The 27,327-nt window shown below is 35.0% G+C and overlaps 1 protein-coding gene across 5 annotated transcripts; it reads left to right on the top strand.

Moving 5' to 3' along the window:
* Nucleotides 1-12: 12 nt before the first annotated feature.
* Nucleotides 13-24,604, top strand: CUNH18orf54 (chromosome unknown C18orf54 homolog). 5 transcript variants are annotated; one of them, XR_009213452.1, is made up of 10 exons: nt 921-1,030; nt 2,687-3,015; nt 3,807-4,595; nt 4,929-5,079; nt 7,905-8,007; nt 14,669-14,800; nt 16,751-16,821; nt 17,972-18,053; nt 20,730-20,882; nt 23,454-24,604. XR_009213452.1 is itself a non-coding variant. In XM_058438317.1 (9 exons), the coding sequence occupies exons 3-9, from the start codon at nt 2,733-2,735 to the stop codon at nt 20,800-20,802; spliced, it is 1,602 nt and encodes a 533-aa protein (XP_058294300.1). In that variant the 5' UTR covers nt 13-67; nt 933-1,030; nt 2,687-2,732; the 3' UTR covers nt 20,803-24,604. The 5 variants fall into 5 exon arrangements, 2 of the variants coding, with proteins under 2 accessions (XP_058294300.1, XP_058294301.1); XR_009213453.1 differs by having other exon boundaries at nt 17,972-18,063; XM_058438317.1 differs by lacking the exon at nt 17,972-18,053 and adding an exon at nt 13-67 and having other exon boundaries at nt 933-1,030; nt 20,730-24,604.
* Nucleotides 24,605-27,327: the final 2,723 nt, after the last annotated feature.

The raw sequence follows: 27,327 nt of genomic DNA, 5'->3' as shown, positions 1-27,327 counted from the left end.
CATGTTGGGGCGGTTTGAAAGCGAGCGCGGGCGTCGAGCTCCGCTGTGACGGCGGAGGAAGCTGCGAGTGAGCCGAGCCTGAGTCGGGGCGGTGTCCGGGTTGGGGATGCTTTGCGGTGTCCGGGTTGGGGATGCTTTGCGGTGTCCGGGTTGGGGATGCTTTGCGGTGTCCGGGTTGGGGATGCTTTGCGGTGTCTCGCGTTGGGTAACAGGCCTGAGCTTTCGGGGGAGAGCTGTGGAAGTGTGCGGTTTTTTTGTTTTCCTTTATTTTTATTTTGGGGCCTTAGGGGTGAGTGAGGCCGGAAAGGAGAGTGTCTTTTCGAGGGTTGTCCCATGCTGTGACAGCCGAGAAAAGGCGAAAGGAGAGTGGCGAGGAAAGAGGAGGAGACCTCTCCTGAGGCTCGGAGGGCACTTGTGGAGACTCTGTGGAAGGAAGAACACTGTAGGGGGAGTGCCCCTTGGGCGAGGGAAGGTCGCGGGACGTGGCGGAGGGGGCTGACACGGGCGTCTGGGTGGCTACGGGAAGGGGCTTGCGCTCTGGGGCTGTAGCTTCCGAACACTTCTCCTTCAGTCCATTGCGGCGCTCGCCCTGGCTGCTGAATAAATGGTTTCGAAGTGAAAAGCATCTCACTGAAGAACTTGTCTATGTCTGTGACTGACGGGCGGTGGAACACCAAAGGGAGGGTGTCGCCTGATTGGGTCTGGAAAAGTTGGAATTCAGGGCGCCCCGGGTAGGGGAAAGATGCGCAGCGCTGGGGGCGGGCGACCTTCGCTGGCCGGTCGATGGGTTCCTGGTTTTCTGCTGCCGAGTAAACAAACGTTCCTTTTCCTAACTTAGCAGTCACAGAGCTATTTCCAAGAGTTGTTCTTAATTTCCTGTGCGATATTCCCATTGGCTATTTAACGTTGAACGTTCTGTTTTTGAATCAAAGGTAGTTAAAATTTCTTGTCAATAAGTTTTAACATTCTGTTCTTCCGCATGATGGATTTTCTTTTGGAGATTTGAACTGAAGCCTGTACGGAGGAAATGGTAAGATATATGGGATTTGCATGAGATATGTGGGGTTCAAAATAATCCTGTGGCTGAAGTGGGGAGAAGTGGGTGGGTCCATACCCACTTCAGCTACAATTGGGGTGTGTTCAGTGATTGTTGGAAGCAGAATGATGAGTACATAGGGGTTTATTGAACGATTCTACTTTTGTATACTCTTTGGGGAAAAGTTGGAAAACTTTTCAAAATAAAACTTAAATTGTGCATTTTCTTTTTGTCTGTCCTGTGAGTTGAAATAACTAGTAAATGTTATCACCCACTTACGGAGACCAATACAACAGCTTTCTCTTTCAAGGTTTTGTAAAATAAAATCAGTAGCCTGTTCGGCATTCAAAGAAAACATTTGGTCAGGCTTATCCAAACAAATTTACTTGAGTGAATTTAAACTTCTTTAAATAAAAGGGATACGAAAAAGGTAAAGCTGGCTTAGTTTAGCCATTCGTCAGAGATATAGCAGTATTACAGCATTCAGATAAATCAGTGAGACGAAACAACTGTTACCTTATGTTCTGCCATTTGCACTGACCACAGTCAGATCTCTTGTAATGGCCATTGCATGCTCTAACGCTGTGGTAGCAGGATGTTTTACTTTGTCTCTTAATTAGAAAACTTTCGATGTTTTAAAGCCAAATTTAATAGTTACTAAGATTACATTAAAAGTTGTTATAACAAATATTTCTAAAATTATAGCCAAAAATTAAACATTATAACATCATAGCATGTGTTAAGTCCTCAACATTAATACTTTTTTAGTATAGGAAATCCATTGATTTAATTTTAAAAAGAATGTCATCATGGACTGAATTAGTGCCGGTTCGTTCTGTGATTTCTTAGGTTTTCAAATATATATCCTGTTACTGTACTGAGGTGGACAGAGATTCTCTCAATTTTAATAATGGGAAAACAGTAAGAAGAACACATTGAGTTGATTTTCACATTATTTAAGCTTCCTTTAAAAGAGGTGAGCTGAATCCATTTAACATAAGAATTGAAAATAGGGAGGGTGGTACGAAAAACGAAGGTCAGGAAATGATTTAACTATTTTAGGAAAAGTGTATATTGCTAGCTCATTCCAGAATAAGACCTGCAGTTTATTTACAGTTAAATGTTGTAAATGTACTAGCATTTATAACATTGAAAGTGAATATTCTCCATTGTTCCTTCTTTTGAATACTTCATTTGATGGCTTTAAAAAATTTATTGAGCGCTATTATCTGCAGCACATGGTAGTAGGCTTATGATTTGAAAAATATGATGTATAGGGGAATATTAGGTATTGTGATGTCATAGAATATATCACCATAAGAGAAAAGACTGTGCATAAGTAGTTTTTAGGACTTTTTAAGAAGTGAGTACTCTTTCCTTGGTATTTTCCATGTATATTCTCAGGTAATTTTTGTATACATACTTCCAGGCACATAGTAGGTACTCAAAAAATGTTTTCTAAATCATTGATGAAGGAATTCACAATAATAAAGATAACAAAAATGTACAATTCCTATCAAGGAGTGTCTGTTATAGATAATGGATTTTATTATTTAAAGAAAATTATAAAAGGTTTACATATTTAGTAATTTTGTTTGTATATGGTCACTATTTTAATTGGCTTCTTGACATTTCGTTTTTGTATTCCAGTTGTTTTTAAGGGAAATGAATAGAAATAATCCACTTTGAAGAAGCCATGGCAAAATCAAAGACAAAACATAGACTTTGTTCTCAGGAATCTTCAGTATCTGCGCTGCTGGCAAGCTGCAGCCTGAGTGGTAGTAATTCCTCTAATTCTGATGGCTCGTTTCACTATAAAGATAAGCTGTACAGATCTGCTTCTCAAGCTCTACAGGCTTATATTGATGATTTTGATCTAAGCCAAATATATCCTGGTGCAAGCACTGGAAAAATTAACATTGATGAGGATTTTGCTAATACGTCACAGTTCTGCAACTATATTTACAAACCAAACAATGGTATGCTTTTATTGTTTGTTTTCTTTATGTTCAGATGTTTTGAAGCATTTGAGAGATGTACCGTAGTATTATAAAGTTTGACATTATTTTTGTTATTTTGGAGTAAAAATAACTTAGAATATTGAGATCTGGGTGTTTTTGTAAAATGATTATATAATTCTCTGTGGAACAGTAATATTTACAAGATGTTAAGAGTTTGTCCATAATAAACCTTCCTTGAAGACAAGTTTGGAAAATGCAGTTGTTGATAAGTCAATTACTATTTTACTGAACACTTGCATAATGACCCTAGAATAGAAAAAGTTTGTATTCAGTTCTTGGAGGGATGTGGTCAATATATTCTGGAAGAAAAGAATGAGAACAGCTGTTCTTTATGTATAATCCATGCCATTGCAGGGTTTGTAGGTGAGAAAACAAGTTATTTTTCCACCTGGTTTAATAGCGTATTTTTTTCTGTGCTGCAACCAGTATTGAGTGACCAATGTTACTGTGATTATATTAGTGTATCAGATATGTCTAGATGAAAAAAGTTGAAGAAACAGTAAATTAGAGAACACAGGAAAGTTCAGGAAATTGGAGAGAAACATGTAGAAATTAACACAGAATGAAGAATCGTGAGAAAAAAAGCACATCCTATTTTATCCACCTATACCTTTTAATGCTTTTAATCAAAGCTTTAGTGAGGATAAGGGGAAAGCAGCAAAATGCCTCTTAAATTATTAATTCTCATTTACTGTTAGATATTATAAAATATTTGCATGTAATAAACAAAACTGTTCTTTGTTTTTCAGCTTTTGAAAACCTCGATCACAAAAAGCACTCAAACTTCATATCCTGTAGAAGACAGACTATTAATGACATAGACTCCATGAGCCTGACAACTGATGATCTATTAAGACTTCCAGCAGATGGATCATTTTCTTGTGCTTATGTTGGACGGAGTCACCGAACGAGCAAGAAAAGCAAGAAATGCCATGAAAGACTGGGTTCATTGGACATTGAGAAGAATCCAAATTTTCAAGGACCCTACACTCCCATGGGCAAGGATAACTTTGTTACTCCTGTTATACGCACAAATATAAATGGAAAGCAATGTGGTAGGCTAAAAAACCCAAAACTTATTAATAGGACTAATAATTGCATTTCTGAATCATCTTCGTCTTTTCCCAAGAAATCGTCTTTCAAGGACAGTTCAGAACACAGTCTTGAAAAGAATTATCCAAGATGGCTCACTAGCCAGAAATCTGACCTTAATGTTTCAGGGATAACTAGTATACCTGATTTCAAATACCCAGTCTGGCTCCACAATCAAGACTTGCTACCTGATGCAAATAGTCAAAGGGTTTATCAAATATTTAAAGATGATCAGTGTTCCCCTAGACATAGTCATCAGGCACAAGGAACTTCTCGGCTTATGAATAAATTAGATTGTTTTGAATATGCTTTTGAACCTTCAAACTTTTCAAATTCCTTGAGTGATGATAAAGAATTAGTTAATGAATACAAATGTGATTTTGAACATAGCCAATGTCAATGTGAGAATCCACTTCTCCCAGGACAATCCACCAAGCCATTCAGTGGTAATACTTTGTTTATTGCTTATTTATTTTTCTTCTTTTTAAACCAGAAGAAGTGCTGTAAAGTTGATGTGATATCTGGGAGCTTTTATGTTTTGTTTTCATGTAATACATCTTTTTAGAATGCTTATAATCTTCACATACAGCATTTTGTAACTAGAAAATGTCTTTTCTCCCATTTTTTTCTTTGCTTGAAACGTCACATTTTAACATAATTTGCTGTTATAGATGAATGTACATTCCAAATGATCAGAACTCTTGTTGACTTTGTGAGATTTTGCTATGCTTCACATTAATTTTTTTCTTCAAGGATTAATAGTCATCTTTTACAATTAGGTGACAAAATTGAATTGCTTATCTTGAAGGCCAAGAGAAATCTAGAGCAGTGTACTGAAGAATTACCAAAGTCCATGAAAAAGGATGACAGTCCTTGCTCATTAGATAAACTTGAGGCAGAAAGATCATGGGAAAATATTCCTGTTACTTTGTAAGTAAGTGACAATGGAAAAACTGTTTTGTTTTCCAAATGAAAAATGTCATGTGAATATCTGATTTATATTTAAACGAACAGTAATTAATATTGTAATTCCATAGAACATAGCTTTGTGTTACTTGCTTTAAATTGAATTTTTCATTTATTACCACAAGGTGGTATAATGGTTCATAACCTTAGGTACTTTATATAACGTTGGTCTTTGTTACATGCTCATTTTGTTTCATTATAAAATATTGATAAGTGTCTTATTAGGAGGGATTAGAACCAGAAACAATTATTTTGCAGAGCAGTGTTATGAAATTCTTGTTATTTTCTTCTGACTTAAAGCTTTTCGTGTGTTCCTCTATAGTCTCTCCATATAATGGAGTTATAAATTTCTTTTTCTTTTCTTTTTTTTTGAGATGAAGTCTTGCTCTGTCACCCAGGCTGGAGTGCAGTGGCACCATCTCGGCTCACTGCAACCTCCGCCTCCTGGGTTCAAGCCATTCTCCTGCCCTTCTGCCTCAGCCACCCCAGTAGGTGGGATTACAGGCCTGCACCACCATGCCCAGCTAATTTTTGTATTTTTAGTAGAGATGGGGTTTTACAACGTTGGCCAGGCTGGTCTCTAACTCCTGACCTCATGATCCGCCCGCCTTGGCCTCCCAAAGTGCTGGGATTACAGGCTTGAGACACTGTGCCCGGCCTGGAGTTACAAATTTCTTATCATTTGCTTTTTACTTTCCCTTTTAGTTGTTGTTTTCCTTAAATGATGGTACATTTTTTATTATCAGAAATGCATTATTGCTAACCCCATATCATGCCTTAGGCTTTGATAATTTATTATCTTTAGTTGTTTAAACTTTCATTGTTATAGAGAGAGTCTATTAGTTCCTGGATTCTTTTTTTTTTCATTCTCAGTTGATTGTCTTTTTTCAGAATGTAGACATTGACTATAATTCCAATTTAGAAGCCTACGTCTGCCATTTTCTTGCTGTATTGCCTTGTACAATTTACTTGACTTCTCTAAACTTTAAAGATGGAGAAATAATGTCTGCTTCAGGGTTATTGTGAGGATTAATTTGACTAGAAAATGAAAATGAAGTTTCTGACCTAGGATGAGCTCTGTTATAAATTTTAGTAGTGATGATGATTATCTGGAATATTTTATTTTCTTCTTTTAGCTTCATTTCTCCATATATATTTCATATATATATGTTGAGATATATATACATATATATTTTTAAACATATATATATTTATCAACTTGGGTTGATAATGAGTTCACGTAATGCTTAACTTCTCTTATCCTTCTTGTTTCCTAGTTGCTTATTTTATCACTCGTTCTGTGTATTATTAATAAAGTATCATAGCTGCAATACTTTGATTTTAATTGGAACCAAAATGGGCAAGCAAGTAGTATCAGAGGTGCTTAAAATTTTTGAATGCACTTAATGTATTTTATTATTTGATAATGTAACTTCTGGCTTGTATAATTAATATTATCAATAGTTTGGCTCAGTACCTTGCATATAGTAATTCGTTTTTGGAAGACTGAATTTATATTGTGATGGGAATGTTTGTAGATAAAACTAAGGATGAATTGCTGAGAAGGAATAGATCTCAGTTAGAGATTGAGAAATTATTATCAACCTGTCATCAAAAACAAAATTGAATAGGAAGTACTCAAGGTAGTATTTTAAGTGGTAGAGCAAAACCACAATCAGATCATTGCTTTTTTAAAGAAACTTTTTATTATGGAAAAGCTCAAATAAATTACAAAAGTAGAATAGCATAATGAACCTCTATGTACTCTTCACCCATCTTCAACAATCTGGTAAATGTTTTTTAATAACAGATGGGTGGCTCTACAAAGTGTTAGCAAAGAATAGGGGAAAGGACTGCCTGATAGTATGAAAGAGCTTGTGAATTAGAAATCAAATATGTCAATAAAGAAGCATGCTTATTAAGAAAAAAATCAGCATTCTGTAAATGTTAAAAAAAGATTCTTAGATATCTGAGTTCTTGAGTTAGAAACATACCTCATAGTGATGTAAGAATAAGAGAGAAATAGGTTGAATTCATTTTTGTGATTAATAGAATTTGATTCTCGGAACATTCTTATTTTTGCTGGGGATACCCTTTCCTCTACTATCCTGTGAATATCAGGAAAGAAATGGGTATTTATTAAATGTACTAGGTACATAGAAAATTAATTCAGTTTATGCAATATGTCTGTGAGATAGATGGGACTACAAATGTTGGAACTGAAATTCAGATAAATTACTTAAGGTCATACAGTGAGTGGGACTGAGATTGCATGCAGGAATGTTAGTTTCAGAATTCTTTTCCCAGAATAATCTGTCCTTTATGTTGATACCAGTTATAAAGGGGAAGTCTGTTCTGTTGCCTTCAAGTAGGAGAACATTTAACCGCCATTCTAGTAAAAACTTTTAAGAGTTCATGGGATTGTTGATTATTAGATGGTAACAATCTTTAATTGGAAAAATGTACTGTTTATTTCAAACAAGGTGAGCTTTTGGAGCATAGTCTGTAGTTCAGGCCTTGTTTAGCGGAATGCTAGTGTCTTCAGTTTCTTCATAGTGTTTTCTTAAAGCTTGAAGACAGAAGCAGGGAGATAAGAAGGGGTTGGATTCTGGTATCAGTTTAGGGAGAAGATAAGGGAATTACCATACAACGTTAATATGAATCATATCCATGATGATTATTTCTTGGTGACTACTTGTATTTAAATGAGAATTCTTAAATTATATACTGTTTACTTTTTAGAAATTGGGAACTTAATTGCTATCTTGCATCCTTTAAATCCTGTTTAGCAAATCTCCTGTTCCCGTTAACTCTGATGATAGTCCTCAACAAACTTCAAGGGCAAAGAGTGCTAAAGGGGTTCTTGAAGACTTTCTAAATGATGATAATCAGGTGGGTGAAATTAAAAGTTTTAAAACTTATTAAAAGATTTATGAATAATATGTAGATACTAATTTTTAAGTTACTTAGATAATTTAAAGCAAAAAAGACTCATCTCCTCTCAAATACACATCATTCCTTCCAGAATTATTGATTATGTTATTTTTTATAATATTTTAAATTTTTAGATTAACACATAATAATCATACATATCTATGGGATACATGGTGATGTGATACACCATGAATATACAGTGATCAAATCAGGGTAATTTGCATACCATCATCTCAAATATTTATCATTTCTTTGTGTTGGGAACATTGAAAATCCTCTCTTTAAGGTATTTGGAAATATATAATAATTTATTGTTAGTTATAGTCAGCTGATACTGCTTTAGAACACTAGGACTTATTTTTTCTATCTAGCTATAATTTTTTTTATCCTTAAACCAATCTCTCCCTATTCCTTACCTCCCTCGTACCTTTCCCAGTCTCCAGTAACCACTATTCTACTCTATTTCTATGAGATCAGCTAGTAAGCTTTCCCATATAAGTGAGAACTATGATATTTATCTTTCTGCTCCTAGCTTATTTTACCTAACATAATGTCTTCCAGAGTCATACATTTTGTCACAAATGACAGGATTTCTTTCTTTTTGAAGGCTGAACAATATTCTGTTGTCTATATATGTCACATTTTCTTTACCCTTCTATCTGTTGATGGATACTTAGTTTGAGTCTATATCTTGACTATTGTGAATAATGCTGCAGTAAACATCAGTAAACATGGATGTGCAGATATTTCTTTGGCATGTTGATTTCATTTCCTTTGGATATATACCCAGTAGTCAGATTGCTGGATCATATAGTAGTTCTAGTATATATTTAATTTTTTGAGGAATCTTCATACTGTTTTCCTGTGTCTGGCTGTGCGTGGTGGCTTATACCTGTAATACCAACACTTTGGGTGGCCAAGATTGGAGGATTTTTTGAGTGTTAAAAAAAAAAAGGTCCATAATTGATAATACTAATTTATATTCCACAAGTGATTATTTCTTAAAGGTAAGTTGTAATGTGAAATCTTAAACCATAATAATAACCTTCTTTGTCTCTTTCTACAGTTGCTGACTTGACTTAGTCTGATTTGTCTCATATAAGTAAAGCTACTCCTACTTGCTTTTGGTTACCACTTGTGTGGAATATCTTTCTCCATTCATTCACTTTATGTGTATCTTTAAAGGTGAATGGAGTTTCTTGTAGGCAACATATAGTTGGATAATGTTATTTTTATCCATTCAGGAAGTCCATCTCAAATTTTAAGTGGGGAATTCAGTTTGTTCACATTCAAGGTTAATATTGATAAGTGAGGATGTATTCCTGTCATTTTGTTTACTGTACTCTGGTCATTTTATATGTTCTTTCTTCCTTTTTTCCCTTCATATTATCATTATGGTTTGGTAGTTTTCTATAGTAGTGTTTTATTCTTTTCCTTTGTGTATCTGCTCTACCAGTAAGTTTTATATTTCCATGTGTTTTCATGATAGTGATTATCTTTTTGCTTCCAGATGTAGGATTCCCCTGAGCATTTCTTGTAAGGCAGGTCTAGTAGTGGTGAATTCTGTTGGTTTTGGTTATGTAAGAAAGAGTTTATTTCTTTCATTTCTGAAGGAAAGCTTTGCTGCATATAGTATCTGGGCTTGCGATTTTTTTTTTCAGCCTTTGACTATATCATCCCACCCTCTCCTGGCCTTTAAGGTTTCTGCAGACATATCCACTGTCAGTCTAATGGGAATTCCTTATATGTGACTTCATGGTTTTCTCTTGCTGTTTTTAGAATTGCCTTTGCAGTGTAACCGTAATGTGCCTCTGGGAGGATGTTTTTGGCTTAAATCTACTGGGGGCCTTTGAGCTTACTGGATTTGGATGTCCATATCTCTTCCCAGACGTGGGAAATTTTCAGCTATGATTTCATTAAATAGGTTTTCTGTGCCTTTTGCCTTCTCTTCTCCTTGTGGAATTCCCATGATAATAACATTTGTTCATTTTATAGTATCTTTTAAGTCTTGTAGGCTTTCTTTACTCTTTTTCCTTCTCTGATTGGGTAATTTCAGATGACTTATCCTCAAGTTCAGAAATTCTTTTGTCTGTTTGATCAAGTCTGTTAAGCTCTCTATATTGTATTTTAAAATTCCATTCATTGAATTCTTCACTGCATATTTTCTGTTTGGTTCTTTTTTATGATTTCTGTTTGTTGACTTTGTTGCTCATATTGCGAATTGTTTTCCTGATTTGGTCAAATTATCTCTCTGTGTTTTTTTGTATCATTGAGTTTTTTTTAAAAAAACATGATTTTGAATTCTTTTTCCACCCATTTGCTGATTTCCTTTTCATTGGAGTCTGTTACTAGAGTTATTATATTCCTTTGGTGGTGTCATATTTTCTTGGTTTTTCATATTTCTTGTGATTGTTTGTTGGTATCTGGGCATCTTTCTCAATTATTTTTTGTGTGTTTTGTTGATGTTTGCTGTGTTTTCTTAGAACAGCTATTTTGAATTATTTGTTTGCCAGATCATCTGCAGGTCTTTAGGATCACTCACTTATTTTGCAGCGGTTTTCGGTTTGGATTTGTCTGAAGTTTTCTCATGATTAGAATGAGGTTATGCATTTTTGGCAAGAATACTGAAGAAGTGATGTGCTCTTCTTACTGCATTATCTTAGAGGGCTCATTATATATTGATATCATTAATATATTGATAAGTTAATGCAATAATAGTAATATATAATAAAGATATAATATGTAAAAACTGGTTGTATTAATTTTGAACACTTGGTTAGGGTGATCTTTATCCTTAGTAAAGATACCAATTTTCCTTGTAATTATTAAATATCTTAGCACTTTGAGACTTTGCAGATATCCTGTTTCTCCTCAAACTTTTGTCTACTAATTTTAGTGTCCATTTATGAATCCTATCTTTTTTCTATATTTATTAACTGAAAACTTTGTATAATGAAAAACTATCTTTTCCTTTATATTTGTTTAGTAAATAATATTAGTACAGATTCACTAATTTATTTTATTCTTGGTTTAGAGTACACTATAATTAGTTATGCTGCTGTTCAAATTGTTTCAGGTTAGGCCATTAGGAGTTCCTTCATGTTGGCTCTTGTGCCTTTTTACATGTCTGCATTCTTTTTTGAGCATTTCTTTGAGGAGCCATGGTTCTTTGTATTGGAAAATGCCATTTAGAAACTAGGATCTAGGCATTAGTTGTGCTGAGTGCTACTAGGGTGTTGTTCATTCTAAACTATGTCAGCAGGAAGACCTAGGAAACAAGTTTGCCAACCCACATACACTCACATATGTACATTTCTTTATCTGTTTATCTGTGTACATATATGTATATATGTGTGTGTACATATAAATAAACACCTATATGTATAAAATCATGAGTATTGTTACCTCTGATTCCAGTCTAATACTGCAGTTTGTTTTAGCTTTTCCCATTCCCTATTTGTAACTTTCTCCCCATGATAATCCTTTCATTATCTACAGTAAATTTACTTGTTTGTTCAGTCTTATTACACATGCAAAGTAGTTTTAGAATTGCTAACCCATGTTCCTGTAATTAACACATTTACTAACTAGATTACATTATTTGTATATTGCTTTTCTTTTCTTTTCTTTTTTTTTTTTTTGAGACAGTCTTTCTCTCTCTCCCAGACTGGAGCACAGTGGCACAATCTCTACTCACTGCAACCTTTGCCTTCCAGGTTCAAGCAGGTTTCCTGCGTTAGCTTCCCAAGTAGCTGGGATTACAGGCACCCGCCACCACAACCTGCTAATTTTTGTATTTTTAGTAGAGGCAGGGTTTCAACACATTGGCCAGGCTGGTCTTGAACTCCTGACCTCAAGTGATCCACCCGCCTCAACCTCCGAAAATGTTGGGATTACAGGCATGAGCCACCATGCCCAGCTGAATATTGCTCTTTTTCGTCTTTAGCCTTATAATATCATAACAAAATACTGTTTTCCAGAGTTACTTAGGTTATTTTCTTCCTAACTCCCTTTGGTGTGGTTGTGCTGTTTATAATACTGTTAGTTGGTTCATTTGTCTTTGTATACAATTGGCCCTCTGTATGTGTGGGTTCCACATCTGCAGATTCAACCAACTGCAAATTGAAAATTTGGAGAATAATAATAAACATAACAATACAACAATAAAACATAATTTAACACTTTGGGAGGCCGAGGCGAGCGGATCACGAGGTCAGGAGATCGAGACCATCCTGGCTAACATGGTGAAATCCCATCTCTACTAAAAATATAAAAAATGAGCCGGTTCTGGTGGTGGGCGCCTGTAGTCCCAGCTACTTGGGAGGCTGAGGCAGGAGAATGGCGTGAACCCAGGAGGCGGAGCTTGCAGTGAGCCAAGATTGTGCCATTGCACTCCAGCCTGGGCGACAGAGCAAGACTCCGTCTCAAAAAAAAAGAAAAAAAAAAAAATTTAAAACACAATATGCAAGTATTTACAGACTTTTGACATTGTAGTATTTATTATCAGTAATCTAGAGATGATTTAAAGTTTACAGGAAGATATGCATAGGTTATGTGCAAATACTGTGCCATTTTATAATCAGGGACTTGAACTTCCTTGAACTTTTATATTCACACAGGGTCCTGGAAACAGTCTCCCAAGAAACCAATGATGACTATATATTGGGTTCTCCTCTTGTTCTGTTTGGTTTAAATAATTTGTTTTTTGAATATATGAAATGTCACTATGGTTCTAAGAGTCAAAGATATACAGAGACGTACCCGGAGACATTTACTAGCAGGTTTCAATGACAAGTCTCAGAACAAATTGTATTATCCATACAATATTTTAAAAACATTCATTAACATTGGCACAAACAGTTCATATGTTTTCTAGTTTTCTTTCTTCTTTTGATACTCTGACCACTACTTTGCATGAAAAGTCACTTAGCTCAGACATAAATTCCAGAGGCAGCCTTTTGTAACTATTATGGTTGGCATAAGGCAGCCGAAGTTCTAAAATAAGATAGTGGCTGGATGCAGATCATTTGGAGATTATGCCTCAGATGCTATCTCCCAGGGTATGGGAGTGTATCCTAACTGGATCCTTTTACCCTGTTTTTTTTTTTCTTTTTAAAATGTTTTTATATTGTTGTGTTAAAATATACATAACATAAAATTTACCATTTTAATCATTTTTAAGTGTACAGTTCTGTGGCATTAAGTACCTTCACATTGTCTGTAGCTATCACCATCGTCCATCGCCAGAACTTTATCTTCTCACACTGAAACTTTGTACTCATTAAACTTTAACTCCCTATTTCGCCCTCTCCCTAGTCCCTGGTAAGTAGCTTTTTACTTTCTGTCCCTATGGACTTGTTACTGTAGGAACCTCGTGTAAGAAGAATCATTATGTATGTATCTTGTTGTGACTGGCTTATTTTGGTTAGCATAATGTTTTTAAGGATCATCTATGTTGTAGCATTTGTCAAAATTTCCTTTTCTTTTTAGATTGAACAGTTTTCCATTGTATGTATGTACCACATTTTGTTTATTCATTCATCTGTTGTACTCTTGGGTTGCCTCCATCTTTTGGCTGTTGTGAATAATTTTGTTGTGAACATGGGTATACAAATATCTACCCAAGTCCCTGCTTTCACTTCTTTTGGATATATACCTAGGAGGGAAATTGCAGGATCATTCAGTAATTCTATGTTTAATTTCTTGTGGAATTCCTGTACTGTTTTCCACAATGGCTATAGCATTTTACCTTTCTGCTCCCTGTTTCTTATATCCTGTTCTATAACTGTGGAAGTGTCTTTAAAATCTTTTTAGCCATACTGCTTACCTTGAGTATCTTAGGCTAATCAACAAGTCTCTATAGAATTGAAGTTTAAGTAGTACTTATGGTGCACAGTCTATGCTGAAATATATTAAATTACAGACATCTGTAGAGGCCTATTTGCTACTTGGTAGATAGCTGTTAGAACACAGAAACTGACTTGAAAGATGTAAAATAATAGACTGGTAAGACTTTTAAAAAGAAATTTTAAAATATCCCTCACCGATTATCTTAAAAGAATCCTGACCATCTTATGTGTCTTAAGTACTGCTGCATTCTTTGAACACAAATAAGGTCGGGGTAATCGAGCTATGAGTGTTATTTAGGTAGAAGGAATGTATGGCCCATGAAGAGGTGAAAAGCTAGCATTCTGTTATAAAAACATATTTTAAAGTGTGCAGAGAATACTGTATTTGAAATTTTAGTCCTTGATCAGCTGAAAAGAACATGTTGGTTTACCTGTCCTCTGAAGACCTTTCATTTCATTTACAATTTGTGATTTTAAATGTGCTAAATTAATTTGTCAAAAATATAAACATGCAGTATTTATTTTAAAACAGCAGTGACTAGAAAGGATATGCCAAACTGTTAATCATGATTGTCTCTAAGTAACTTCACCTGGGGCCTGGGGATGGGGAAGTGGTGAGTTACAATTTTGATTTTTTAAAATACTTTATTGACATATATTGTTTGGAGTTTTACATTAATTTTCTATTAGGGGAAATTAATACAAAGTAAAACTCTTCTTTCCCTGAGTTTGGATGGTTAACTTTATACTATCATTTGTTTTAACCTTAGAGCTGTACTCTTTCTGGAGGCAAACATCATGGTCCTGTCGAAGCCCTGAAACAAATGTTATTTAACCTTCAAGCAGTACAAGAACGTTTTAATCAAAATAAGACCACAGATGCAAAAGAAGAGATTAAACAAGTAAGCACAAACATGATTTATGAATTGAGATTTGTGAATTTGTATAAAGATCTTTTTCTACATCTTATAATAGACCCACTTATAGTTTTATGTTAGTAAGCATGCCACATTACACATGTTGTAAGTGGCAGTAGTCTTTTTTTGTTAGGAAGTAATGTACTCACATTTAATTCTGTTTGATTTCTGTAGGTGTTTATCTCTAAACAGATTGTTCTATTTAACTTATGGTTATAAATCCAACATCTTATTTAGTTATGATGATGTTACAACTGTAGTATCAAAGGGTTGTAAGAGTTGTTTTGTAATGCTCTACAAAATTAATCTGTGTGGCCCATCTTCTGGTAGTTATATTCAAGGAGGCCTAGAAAACTTTTTCAGTATTAGATTCCTTCACACACTCACACACCTTTGTCATTTGAAATTTAATTTTGTTACTGTGTGTTCATTGGCTGTTATGAATACAGTTATATCAAGTTTTATTTTAGAGCCATTTTATTTTTTCAATTTGTGTATTTCCCGGGAATTTGAGAATCTGTTTCTGTTTTAGGCTGCCATTCTATATGATGAATTTTTTCCCACAAAAGTATAGTGTTTAAGAACATAGAGTTTATGTTTTCCCAAATATGACTGTGAATTCTAATTCTGTCACTTACTACTAAGTGCAATATTTGTGCAAATCATTTAACCTCTTTAGTTTCAGTTTCCTATTTAAAAAATTATTGATTTTTAATTGACAATATATATATATTTTGGGTGTGCAACATGATGTTTTGAAACATCATGGAATGGCTAGGGGAGCCAATTACCTCACATACTTTTTGTGGAGAACATGTAAAACCTGCTCCATTAGTAATTTTCAAGTATACAATGTGTTGTTTTTAATTTTAGTCACCATGTCGTACAATAGATCTCTTGACCTTATTATTCTCGCCTAACTAAAATGTTGTATCCTTTGAAAAACATCTCTGCAACTCCCGTCCCTACATCCAGATTCTACATATAAGTGAGATTATTATTCAGTGTCTGTCTTTCTGTGCTGGGCTTATTTCATTTATCAATTTCCTTTTCTGTACAGTGAGGTTGTTGAGAAGATAAACTGAGACAAACTGTATAAAGTACTTAGTATAGTGCTTGGTACATGGTAAATGCTCAATAAATGATGGCTCTTTTTATTGTCATTGTTTTATTGTTATTTAGTAGATCTGTGAAATTCAGTTTTCATTACAAATGAGTGGATCAGCTTTTTTTTTTTTTTTTTGAGACGGAGTCTCGCTTTTTTCACCCAGGCTGGAGTGCAGTGGCTCAATCTCGGCTCACTGCAAGCTCCGCCTCCTGGGTTCATGCCATTCTCCTGCCTCAGCCTCTCCGAGTAGCTGGGACTACAGGTGCCCGCCACCACGCCTGGCTGATTTTTTGTATTTTTAGTAGAGACGGGGTTTCACCGTGGTCTCGATCTCCTGACCTCGTGATCCGCCCGCCTCAGCCTCCCAAAGTGCTGGGATTACAAGCGTGAGCCACCACGCCCGGCCATGGATCAGCTTTTGAGAACCTTCATAGTCTGCTCCTTTGAGTTGTATTTCTTAATTTCTGTCCTTACATTCTAATAATCATAACATTAATATGTAATCTATTGTTCTTTCCCCTCTCATTTTAAACATTCATTGAGATATAAGACTGTTCAATAAAGTCATAATTTTAAGCCAAGACTTGATTTTTAATGAACATATGTGTAGAAGTATACTTTAGGACACTTGAAAAATGGCTGTTAGTTGTAGTGTTTTTACAGTAAATGGAAAATAAAAATATTTAATGCTCTTTTGAAAATTATTAGGATTCTTTGGAAATGTAGAAAATATTTTTTAATGTTTTAATCACATTTTAAATACCATTTAATTTTGTAGTTATATAATATTTTTAATATTTTGTTATATTTGGTGTTTTTAATAATAGGTTTCAGAAGATGGTTTCTCTAAATTACAGTTGAAGGAAAGTATGATTCCTATTACTAGGTCACTTCAGAAGTAAGTATTCTTTACTAATATGGATACAAATCCGTCTTAGCCATTCCTTTCACATATATAAAGTTACAGGGTAGAAGTAAGTAGTTTCAAGAGTAGCAGTACTAGGCATATTTAAGCTTCTTGGAGCACACTGTTTAATTACAGTAAAAAACATTGTTTTCTTTTAAACTTGTGCTTTTTCCTATTCAAAATGTTCTAAGGACCTAATAAGATAGCCTTAGACCTCTAAAATATAATGGATATGAAAGACTCATTTTTGAGTAGTAATAGCAACAATTTATGATAGTATTTTTGTGAGTATCCTATAATAGTAACTTGTATGAAATGTGTTTTCATATATTTTCTCTAGAATAAATTTAATAATAAATGGATCATTATTTGGAACATCGTTACAGAAATCTAAAGTAGATATAATGACCTGGATATAAAGATAGGTCTAATTTTCTTAGTTACATTGTCTTAAATAATAAAATGGAGAAACATACAAGTTGTTTCTATAGTCATGATATTGACAGAAGAGAAGGGTGTTTATTTTGGAGTTTGTTGTGTGACTATGAAGTGTCCTCAGAAGATGGAATTCTGAACTTAGGAAATACTGAGATTAAAAGTTTCTACTCTAGTCACACCATTTCACTTGGCTACCTTTCGTACTTTGAGAATTTGCTTAGGCTTCTGTGATCTAAGGAACTGGTGGAAAAATAAAACACTAGGCATGTAAACTTACGAATCTAATTGTCACAAATGTGTATATAGTTTTCATAGTTAAAATATATCATGTATGATTACTTTTTTCTCTCTACTTAATATATTATCTTTAGGGTATAAATGATGCACCTTTGTTTGTAGCTTGCCATAGTACTGGGGTGTAATGTTCCATACCTAATAGAATTCAGTGAATAATGATAGTAATAGCTAACATTTAATGTTTACCAACTGTCAGTATTCTAAGTGCTATTGAATATAATTCATGTGATCTTCACAACCTTATGAGGTAAGTACTATTATTATTTTCATAATACAGACCAGAGAATAGGCATGGAGTAGTAAACTAACTTGCCCAGTGTTACATAGCTAGTAAAAGAAGCGGGATTCAGATCAGGTAGTCTGATTTGGAAGTCTGTATTTTTAACACTCCTTTCATTAATGATAGTGATGAATTATTCATTGAGACTAAGAACAGGGCCTCAGTTGACCATCTAGTATGAAGATTTCATTCTGCTTTAAAATTTGAGGTGAATGACCGTAAGTTTTCCATTGCTCTTTAAAGCATTATACTGCACTTGTCACAGACCTATATGTGTTTTCTGAGTTAATGTACATATCCTAGATGTTTTTCCTGGTGAAAACTAACAGTGGATTGCAAGTCATTAAATCACCACAAAAATTGATACTGATCTATAAGTGCTTTTACCATTTGCTAGAATTTTTTTAATAGTAACTTTTTTTCTACTATAAGCAATCAATAGTCTTACCTGTATATGGAGTTTCATTTTTAGAGAGAGTAAGTTTTATGTTTTGTTAGATGGCCTTTAGTTATTAATTCTGTTGTATTAACTGGAGCAGTCTTAATTTGTCTTTACATTTCGAAAGTATTATCAGTAAGATGTTTGTACTGTAATGAAGTAAGCTTAGACTTACAAAAGTTATTTTCAGTCTGTAGATTAACTGTTTTAAGGACAATTTAAATTTAATTACGTCTCAGAATTCCTTTTTCCAGTCTGCAAAATATTCTGGTTAGGTATATGGTCATCTTTTCATACTTCAAATATTTCAAATGTATTTCAAAATTTCTAAAATATTTCCAAAATATTTCAAAAGTTACTGATTATACTTTGTAGGCTTTATTGGCCTTTCCTAAGGTAAAAGTCCTATTATGGCTCTTTATATTCCTCAAATAACAGTTTTTGTTTTTAATAATTTGGATGGCTAACCAGTTTTAAGATATATTTCATTAGCCATAGGGAACTGTAAGCTAGTAGTCTGGCCTTTGTCTAGTCCCTTAAATACTCAGTTTTCTTATATTCTTCAATTAGAAATATGTGTTCTCTAGGAAGACTCATTGGAGCTGCGATTACAGGCGAATGCCACTATGCCTGGCTAATTTTTGTATTTTTAGTAGAGATGGGGTTTCGCCATGTTGGCCAGGCTTGTCTCGAACTCCTGACCTCAGGTGATCCACCCGCCTCGGCCTCCCAAAGTGCTGGGATTACAGGCACGTGCCACCATGCCCGGCTAATTTCTGTATTTTTAGTAGAGATGGGGTTTTGCCATGTTGGCCAGGCTGGTCTCGAACTCCTGACCTCAGGTGATCCACCCACCTCGGCCTCCCAAAGTGCTGGGATTACAGTGCTGGCCACCATGCCCAGCCGAATATTTTAAAATTTTAGTTATTTTACCTCTGATTGATTAGTAACTTTGGGTGAATTATTGTCACTTAGTCAATGAAGGTGGGAATCTCAAAAATTAACTGAAATTGCCAAAAAAGGTGGGAGAATTGAGAGTCTTCTTATTATATTTGAGTAAAAGTATCCAACAAGTGTAGAGTACAGGGAAATAGATATACGTGCAGTAATTAATGCTACTAGTTTCCTTCCATCTCCTTGTCCTGGGTAAAGTGGAAGATGCACTTTATTATACATTTATTGAACAACTACTGTGTGTTAGAGACTGTAGAATAGAGTGTTGTAGTCATTACCTTTCTGCTCACCATAAATGGAAATTACTAACATTGGAGGTTATTACACAGCTTATTTTTTTTTTTTAATTTAATTTTGTTTTTTTTTTTAAGATAGAGTTTCGCTTTTGTTGCCCAGGCTGGAGGCTGGAGTGCAGTGGCGTGATCTTGGCTCACTGCAATCTCCACCTCCTGGGTTCAAGCGATTCTCCTGCCTCAGCTTCCTGAGTAGCTGGGATGACAGATGCCCACCACCATGCCTGGCTAATTTTCTGTTGTATTTTTAATAGAGATGGGGTTTCACCATGTTGGCCAGGCTGGTCTCGAACTCCTGATCTCAGGTGATATGCCCATCCCAGTCTCCCAAAATGCATGGATTACAGGCGTGAGCCACCGCTTCCGGCCCTTCCTGCACATCTTAATTCCTATATTGTCACTCTGTTTTTCCTTAATGTCCTTCTTATTTATCAAAGATCTGAAATATGACTAATTGATGTTTTCTGAGTGGTCCTCCAGGAACTGAAAGATGGGGGAGAGAAAAACTGGAAAAATATAATTAGAGAAGGCTTGGAAAGTTAAGGGCCTCTTTTCCTGGTTTGAGGAATGATTGAGTTTTCTCCACTGAGAACTGCAATACCATCTTGGCATTATTTCAGAGAAAAATCTAGGTTGTTGGTATAACAACACATTATATAGACTTATTGGAGTAGTTGGCAGCTTCCCCTACGATCAATAAAAATGAGTTTTGTTCAGATCTGTAACTAATCCTTAAATGCTATTTAAAAAATAGCTATCTTGAATGTAAATGTTAAAAATAATTTCTGTATTTTACTTCTTAACTAATACACACAGGATACCAAAAGCAAAGGTGTCATTTCACAGAGCTGTAGTGAAAATTACTTGAAAAAAGTGTTTTTGTTAAGTGTGATACAACTGATACCTATTGTTTCTTGTTAGGGCACTTGGCAGACTATCTTAAAAAAAGTTAATGTCAAAAAGTATAATTTTTAAAGTAAATGTTTATAGAACTTTAGATAAATTATTTTAACCCTCAATTATTCAGATCTCAAGGTTTTATAAGGAATAAGTCTCAAAGTTTATTCTATATAAATTTACTTTTCATACCAATTTTGAAGTTAATAAAGTAATCAACTTTATTTATTTTTTGCTGTCTGCATTGGCTATTCAGTTCTTAATAACTGGTTTATAATGTGTTTTATACATTTTAATGAAGGGCTTTGCACCATTTATCTCGCCTGAGAGACCTGGTTGATGATACGAATGGAGAACAGTCACCGAAAATGTGAAGAGGAAAATGAAACTGTCACCACAGTAAATAGTCACCACAGAACAAATAGGCATTTTTTCTATTACTTAAACTGACAAAGTAAATATAAGCCATACATTATTTTGTAGTTGGTTCAAGGATTATATATTTCTAAAACACTAAACTTGAAAATACTCATAGGTTTTGGGACCTATCTTTATTTTGTGCCAACATACTAGAATGTGAACTGCAAGGACCCACAATGTATCCTAAAGTCTTACTTTTGCCTTCTGGCCAGCAAATGTCTAATATTTAAAGTTGGATGACTTCTGTTCTTGAAGCTTACCTGGATTTAACCTTCTTCAGCATCCTCAACATTTTATTACCTGGTTCAGGATCATTAAGAAACTTACTGGTTTTTATCCAAAATCTTTTATGTTAAATAGACTTTTTTAAAGATATAGTTAGCATCACTTTCAAACAGCTTAAAGGAATATCAAAATTGTTATGTGTATCTCATCTATAAGGAAGTCTGTTACTTTGAAATTTTCATAAATTTAATATTTAAGATACATTGTATTTGAAAATTGCATTAATAGTGGGGTGATACTGTGTTAAAAGGAACATTGTGTTGTGACATTCAAGAGAACCTCCTCGTTTAATTAGTACTTTGATTCTGTGTAAGATAATCTTGGTAGTGCTTGACAGTTTCCAAACCTTTTTTTGGAGGGATATTTAAGAATTTAATACTTTGATATTAGATTGTTTCCCAGATTTTAATTTTGGGGTTAGCTCAAACTAGTGAAAACTGTGACTCAATGGCCAATTGCTTTATCAAATTTGATAACTAAAAGTGAATACGGAAAATCAGAAAGCAACTCTGTATTTTAGAGCTATTTTGTAAGAGTTGTGCTTTCTTTAACACAATCTGTAGTCTTAAGTTTGTCTCTAGCTGGAACTAGAGTTTGTTCAGCTGGAACTGAACAAAGCTCTATAATTTTTACCAAGCACTTATTATTAATACTTCTTATAAGTAGTAAGCATCTTTACTAACACAACTGAGAATTAAGTCATAAAACATAACTAATACAGCACATTACTGCCTGACCAAATTACAGAGTACTATGTGTATATATAACTACTACAGGTTAACAGTTCACCCAAATGATAGCATTTTTCCTCAGTAGATTTATTGTCAAATAGGAATTTCTAAGCACATTGAGTCAAAGCATTTTTTCCAAGTTAATAAAGCATTATTTAATATCTTTGTTAGAGGTGACATGTCAAACACTACAGTGAGCCCTGTGGGGTTTTTTTTTTTTTTTTGCCAGTAAGTTTTTTACCATGCTGCTCTGACCAGTTTGAGTGGCAATTACCAATAGATTTGTTCTCTTTATTCTGTGGAGATGTTTTTGCCACTGACACTGTTTTCCAATTATAGTCTGCTTCATAGAAAATAGCCTGCATAATCAAACAGGGAGTTACTTTGGAATTAAAGTATGCCTGGCTATTAAAAATGCAGATTTTAGGTGGGTAAACATCAGGTAGGTCTGGGTGGGTCATGTTCTAGGCCTAGAAAAATACACTATTAGACAAGTTCTAAAGAAGGCAAGGAGATAAAGGCATCAGGTGGTAACTTCTAATTGAATATTATATGTTGATCATACATAACATATACTATGCCTGGAAATTATAATGACTGAAAAGCACCTATTTGGTTAGTGCTCCTATTCATGAGAACATATCTCCAATACTAAATGAGATAAGCCTGTTCTAAAATCTTATAGCCAGTATTTTAAGAAACTTGATTATACTTACCAAAGGAACATTGTTTTCTCTTGTTTTAAATATGGAGAGGTTTAATCCTTTACCTAACAAAGGAATTAGTTTTAGCAAAATGATTCATTCCAACCTTCTTATAAGAAATATCTAGGAGAGTCAACTAAGAAAAATAATGAATCTAAGTGATAAACATTCAAGAAATTCTTTAAATAAGAGATTTATTTACAATTTTAATATCTCAGGGTTCTTTTTAGGTTTCCAGGGGAAAAGAGCAGGATAACATTGTGGAGACTGCTAAATTGAGAATTTAAAACAAATGAGAACATGAGATTTTTAAAATTGCATTGTGAATGTAAAATTTTTATCAATCCTTTGCTCTCTTTTAGACATATTGAGAAAATGTTAAATAGAAAAAATTAAGAAATTTTAATAAGATGTTTCAGATCTTTGAGTATGAAAAACATAATAAAAAGCCTAATTTAAAAAAACTATTTGAGATCAAGGGACAATGGTGTGACCAATATGAAGGGTCAAGACTGAAATGTATTGTCTTTACTATCAAGAACTCTACTTTCAGTTTTTTCTCGGACAGTTAATTTCAGCTTTCTAGAGATTTCTGACCAAATTAAGGAACACTGTTTTCCTGGGTTTGTTTTGGGTATATGTCATTATAGTTATGTTATTTCTTGTTGAAATTTATAATTGTGGGTTTTTTGTATTGTTTTAGCATTTAATGGTGTATAATGTGTTATTAAATTATATGTAGTTATACCAAAATATTTGCCTGAAGATAAATCATGACAAGGTCCCCTGTTTATTCCTGTGTTATAGATACATGGAATTGCTCCTGTAGATTTGAATTTTTGCTTCATTTTTTTTCTGTCCCACCTTTCACTCTCTGTATCTCAGAACATTTTTGGTAGAAGTGCTATCCAGAAGTGAACTTGTCAAAAGGCAAGTAGCATGAAAGAAGACAAAAGAAGCAAAAGGCCAATACAGTGGATAATTTCTGAGCACTTGAAGTTTCTTCAAATGTGCAAGACTGTGTGTCTTCCTATTAGATGTATAAATTGGATATTTCATGCCTAATTAAATGTTGCGTTGGATTGCAGTGCGTATCATACAGTGATTGGAGTAAATTGAGGCCTAATCCTGAACATATATAGAGCATATTGTTAGATATTTTTCCTGTGATATTTGAAGTTATTATTTTCCCATTTCCTTTTTCTTTTTTTGTTTATAATCATATGTCCCTAAGATTGTTTTCCGTTTTTGGACCAAAAAAAAAAGAAAAAAAATCTTAGCTTTTTATCCTCCCAGTGTATTCTGCATTGTCCTTACCCTAGATCAGCCCCTTCTGTGTAACAGTTTTTCTCACAATGTAGCAACTTTTATCCACCCGTCAGGACCTTCATTGGGTCTAGTTCATTCATTTTCAAATAGTTATTTCAACCTTTAACCTCTACTGTCTTTGTCTTTTACGCAGAAGCCAGAGTGACTGGTCTTGGCAAGACTCTGTTGTGTATCACCACTCTAACCTTACTGATTTGTTTCAGCAAATTTGCTGTAGTTAAATTGCTTTACTCAGATTGCCCCAAACTTTGTATGTGTATTCTCACCTTTGTGCGTATTATTTCTCATGCATGAAATACTCAATTTTTATTTTTTTATCTAAAGCCTACTCTTACATTTCTTTAAAGCTCTGGCCAAGTATTTTATTTTGTCCCTAAACATTCTAACTATCCACCAAACTGTGGTAAGTTGGCTTTTCTTTTTCCTTCCCTGTCATTCATTTAGCTGTTGTATTTCATTTTAATGTTTTGGGTAGTGCCTCTTATACCATGTTGTATTCCTAGGCAAGGAAATGTATATCAAAATATGTTAGATGATTGACTGTTTTATCTCCTTGATGATAGCACCTCTTATACTGCTTTACAGAATCAGGAAAAAGTAAACTGCATTTTACATAGTGGTTGTAAGTATTGATTGATTGATATTCTAAACCTGGTTTCCTATATAAAGTTGTAAGTTCAAGATAAAGAGACCACATTCTTTACTTACGTGAGGTTCTGGAAATCCTTTATTTCTTTTTAAAAAACACTTTGATAACTTTTTTTTTTTAAATTTAAACCTTTTTAAGAGCAATTTCAGGCTCACAGCAAAATGAAGAAGAAAATAATCTTCACAGAGATTTCACATATACCTCCTGCTCCTGCACATGCCCAACCTCCCATTTTCCTTGTCTGCCACCAGGGTGGTGAACAATTGTGAACCCACACTGAATCATCATAATCACCCAGAGTCCATAGTTCATGTCAGGCTTCACTCTTGATGTTGTACATTCTGTGAGTTTGGACAGATGTATAATAAACTTTGTCTCCACCCCACTGTGCAATCCTCTCAGTGCACAGGCCAGTTGGATTCTGGGAACCCCTTCCCACCTGGCTGTCTCATTCCCCTCTAAAGTACATCTAATTGCCGTTAGAAGAAGGATAAGGACGAAGACCCATCTTAACTGCTTCCTGATGACAGGGAACGCTGTTTTGGGAAAATGGCAGTCAGAGCTTCTTCATAGGCCTGTTTAAGGGTTCCCAGCAGAAGGGGCCATCATCGGAGGCTCCGGTTGCATGACCGTCTGTTGATGGCCTAAAGGCAAGAACAGACAAACCGGGTTATTAAAAAATATGTGTCAAAATGAAACAAAGGGAGAGGTAAGGACAGCTCAAAGATCCCAAGGCTTTTTACCAGTTTGCACAGGGATAGGGAGGTCAAAAGCCTGACTGGTAATAAACACTTCTACCCTTTTGCCAGCATGTTGGGCTTCTGGGTTCCCTTCCCCTGAGCCCAATTCTAAGCCAACCAGTTTAAGGTTTGGGAAATTAACTTTTCCCAGTATGAAGGGTGCATCTGAGGGGAGTGTTCTGTCGTTTGGAGACACAATTACCTATCTGTGAAGAGAGGACAAAGGAGGGAAAAAGAAAAAGCCTCTTTTCAAGAGTCCTAGGAGTTCAGGATGCATTTGAAAGGGGTACAAATTGAAGAAGAAAGGCCACCCATCTAGAAAGAGGGGAACAGGCATCCCTGTTTCCCTTCTCTTTTTAGCAGATACCTGGGGTACCTGCTATAGAGAGAAGGGTGAGCATTCTCCTCTTTTGTCCTTGTATCCCTGAGTCCTGGCGACCTTGGCAGGTACCGCCATGGATGTTAAAGTGGCTTTCACTCATGTTAACGGGGCCCAGGGGGTGGGAATTATCCACTCTTTCCAAATATGTTCTGTTTCCCCTGCTGTCCATAGCCTTGAATTCCCTAGACCTCATTTATGCCATGAATACTAGCATGGCCTTTATCTATGAAATGGGAAGCGTGGCTTAATTGACAGGAATAAGCCACGTTCACCTGTGTTGTGCCTTTTCCGTTATCATCTGCCTCTGGATCACTCAGATCCAGTTTTCCTTCCTAGGGCTTTGACCTGAAGCTTGGAATTGAGTTTGGGACAGAACTATGTCTCAGGGGGATTTGCACGGACTTATTACCATAAGCCAAATGCTAAGGTGAAGCTGTGGAATTGAGTCCTCCAACAAGGGAGAGAAAAGGATGTCTTGTGATACATCCAGATAACTGGTGGCTATAGTTATGCTGCTAAGATTTGGGTGCATTGTGCTTGGCTTTGGTTAGCTCCCTTGGTCTTACTTTCCCATAACGGAAACCTCCAAGTGATGGGCATCCTATTTATTCCCATCACCTGGCAGGATTTGCAGGATAACTGCTAGAACTAGAATACTGATTTTTACATTACCCATCCCTCTGTTCTTTCTGAGGTGCAGCTGGAGATTGCTGGTTGGTTCAGAGGAACAAGTAGGGTTAGTCTAAAATGTAGGTGAAAACTTAAAAACAACTAATGAGTTTAGAATTTAATAACAAATGTATGATAAATTTTGAAACCTAATTTTTCTGTCACCAGTCCTCATTTTTGTTTAAAAAACACAAACCATCATAGGACTAAGTGGTTTCCAAAATGGACTTTAGTCTTATACTTGGCCTGATTATTTGCATAAGGTACAGCAAGAATAAGAATAATTATTTCTACATCGTCCTTTTGGATTGGCTTTGATGGAACTCTGGTCCACAAGGAATCTCAGGTGAGACTTTTTAAGCTGAGCCTAGCCATGGGTTTGTATCCTTAAATACCTTTGAGTTGGGTGATTCTCTCCTTTTAAGGTCCCAAGATAAACTTGGAGCTCCTAGGCCTGTTACAAAGTGACATTCTTTACTGACCACAGGCCAGCAACCCTGTACAGGGACTGTGTACGCAAGGGTATGAGGCCAGTTCTTCCTACAGGGCTTTTAGCAGCTCTGCAAGTCAAGATTGACTCCTTAAAGGAAAGCATACCCTTCTAGTCAAAGCCTTGGTAAAATAACCAGTTTCTCCAATCGCATACTGTTGAAAAAAAAAAAAAAAGAATCCTTATTGCACTGATGCAAATAACTATATTGCCATAAGTTAAGAATACTCACAGATAGTTTCCAAATTCTAGAGGAACCAGGCAGAGAGAAACAAACATACTCCAAATTTTGTTCACAGGAGTGTAAAATAAATAGTGCAAAATAAGTTTCCTTGACGTTGAAAAACAAAACATGGATCAGCAATGTTCCAAGCAAAAGTCAAAAAGATTTGCTTTAGTTTCCTGAGTCCAGTCCATTTAGTGAACTCGTTTTGCCTGATATTCATGAACATTTCAGCTCTTTGAGTCTTGTACATTTTTCTTTTATTCCAATGTCACAA

Source organism: Hylobates moloch, unplaced genomic scaffold (genome assembly GCF_009828535.3).
Source record: "Hylobates moloch isolate HMO894 unplaced genomic scaffold, HMol_V3 SCAFFOLD_5, whole genome shotgun sequence".
Lineage (NCBI taxonomy): Eukaryota > Metazoa > Chordata > Mammalia > Primates > Hylobatidae > Hylobates > Hylobates moloch.
This window is presented reverse-complemented; position numbering and strand designations above follow the sequence as displayed.

What these genes read in the sequence shown, in the direction of transcription:
- CUNH18orf54 (XM_058438317.1), top strand. Translation starts at nt 2,733, where the DNA reads ATGGCAAAATCAAAGACAAAACATAGACTTTGTTCTCAGGAATCTTCA. An exon ending in TTCTAAATGATGATAATCAG is followed by an intron (nt 8,008 to 14,668) that starts GTGGGTGAAATT and finishes TTTTAACCTTAG; the next exon opens with AGCTGTACTCTTTCTGGAGG. An exon ending in CAAAAGAAGAGATTAAACAA is followed by an intron (nt 14,801 to 16,750) that starts GTAAGCACAAAC and finishes TTTTAATAATAG; the next exon opens with GTTTCAGAAGATGGTTTCTC.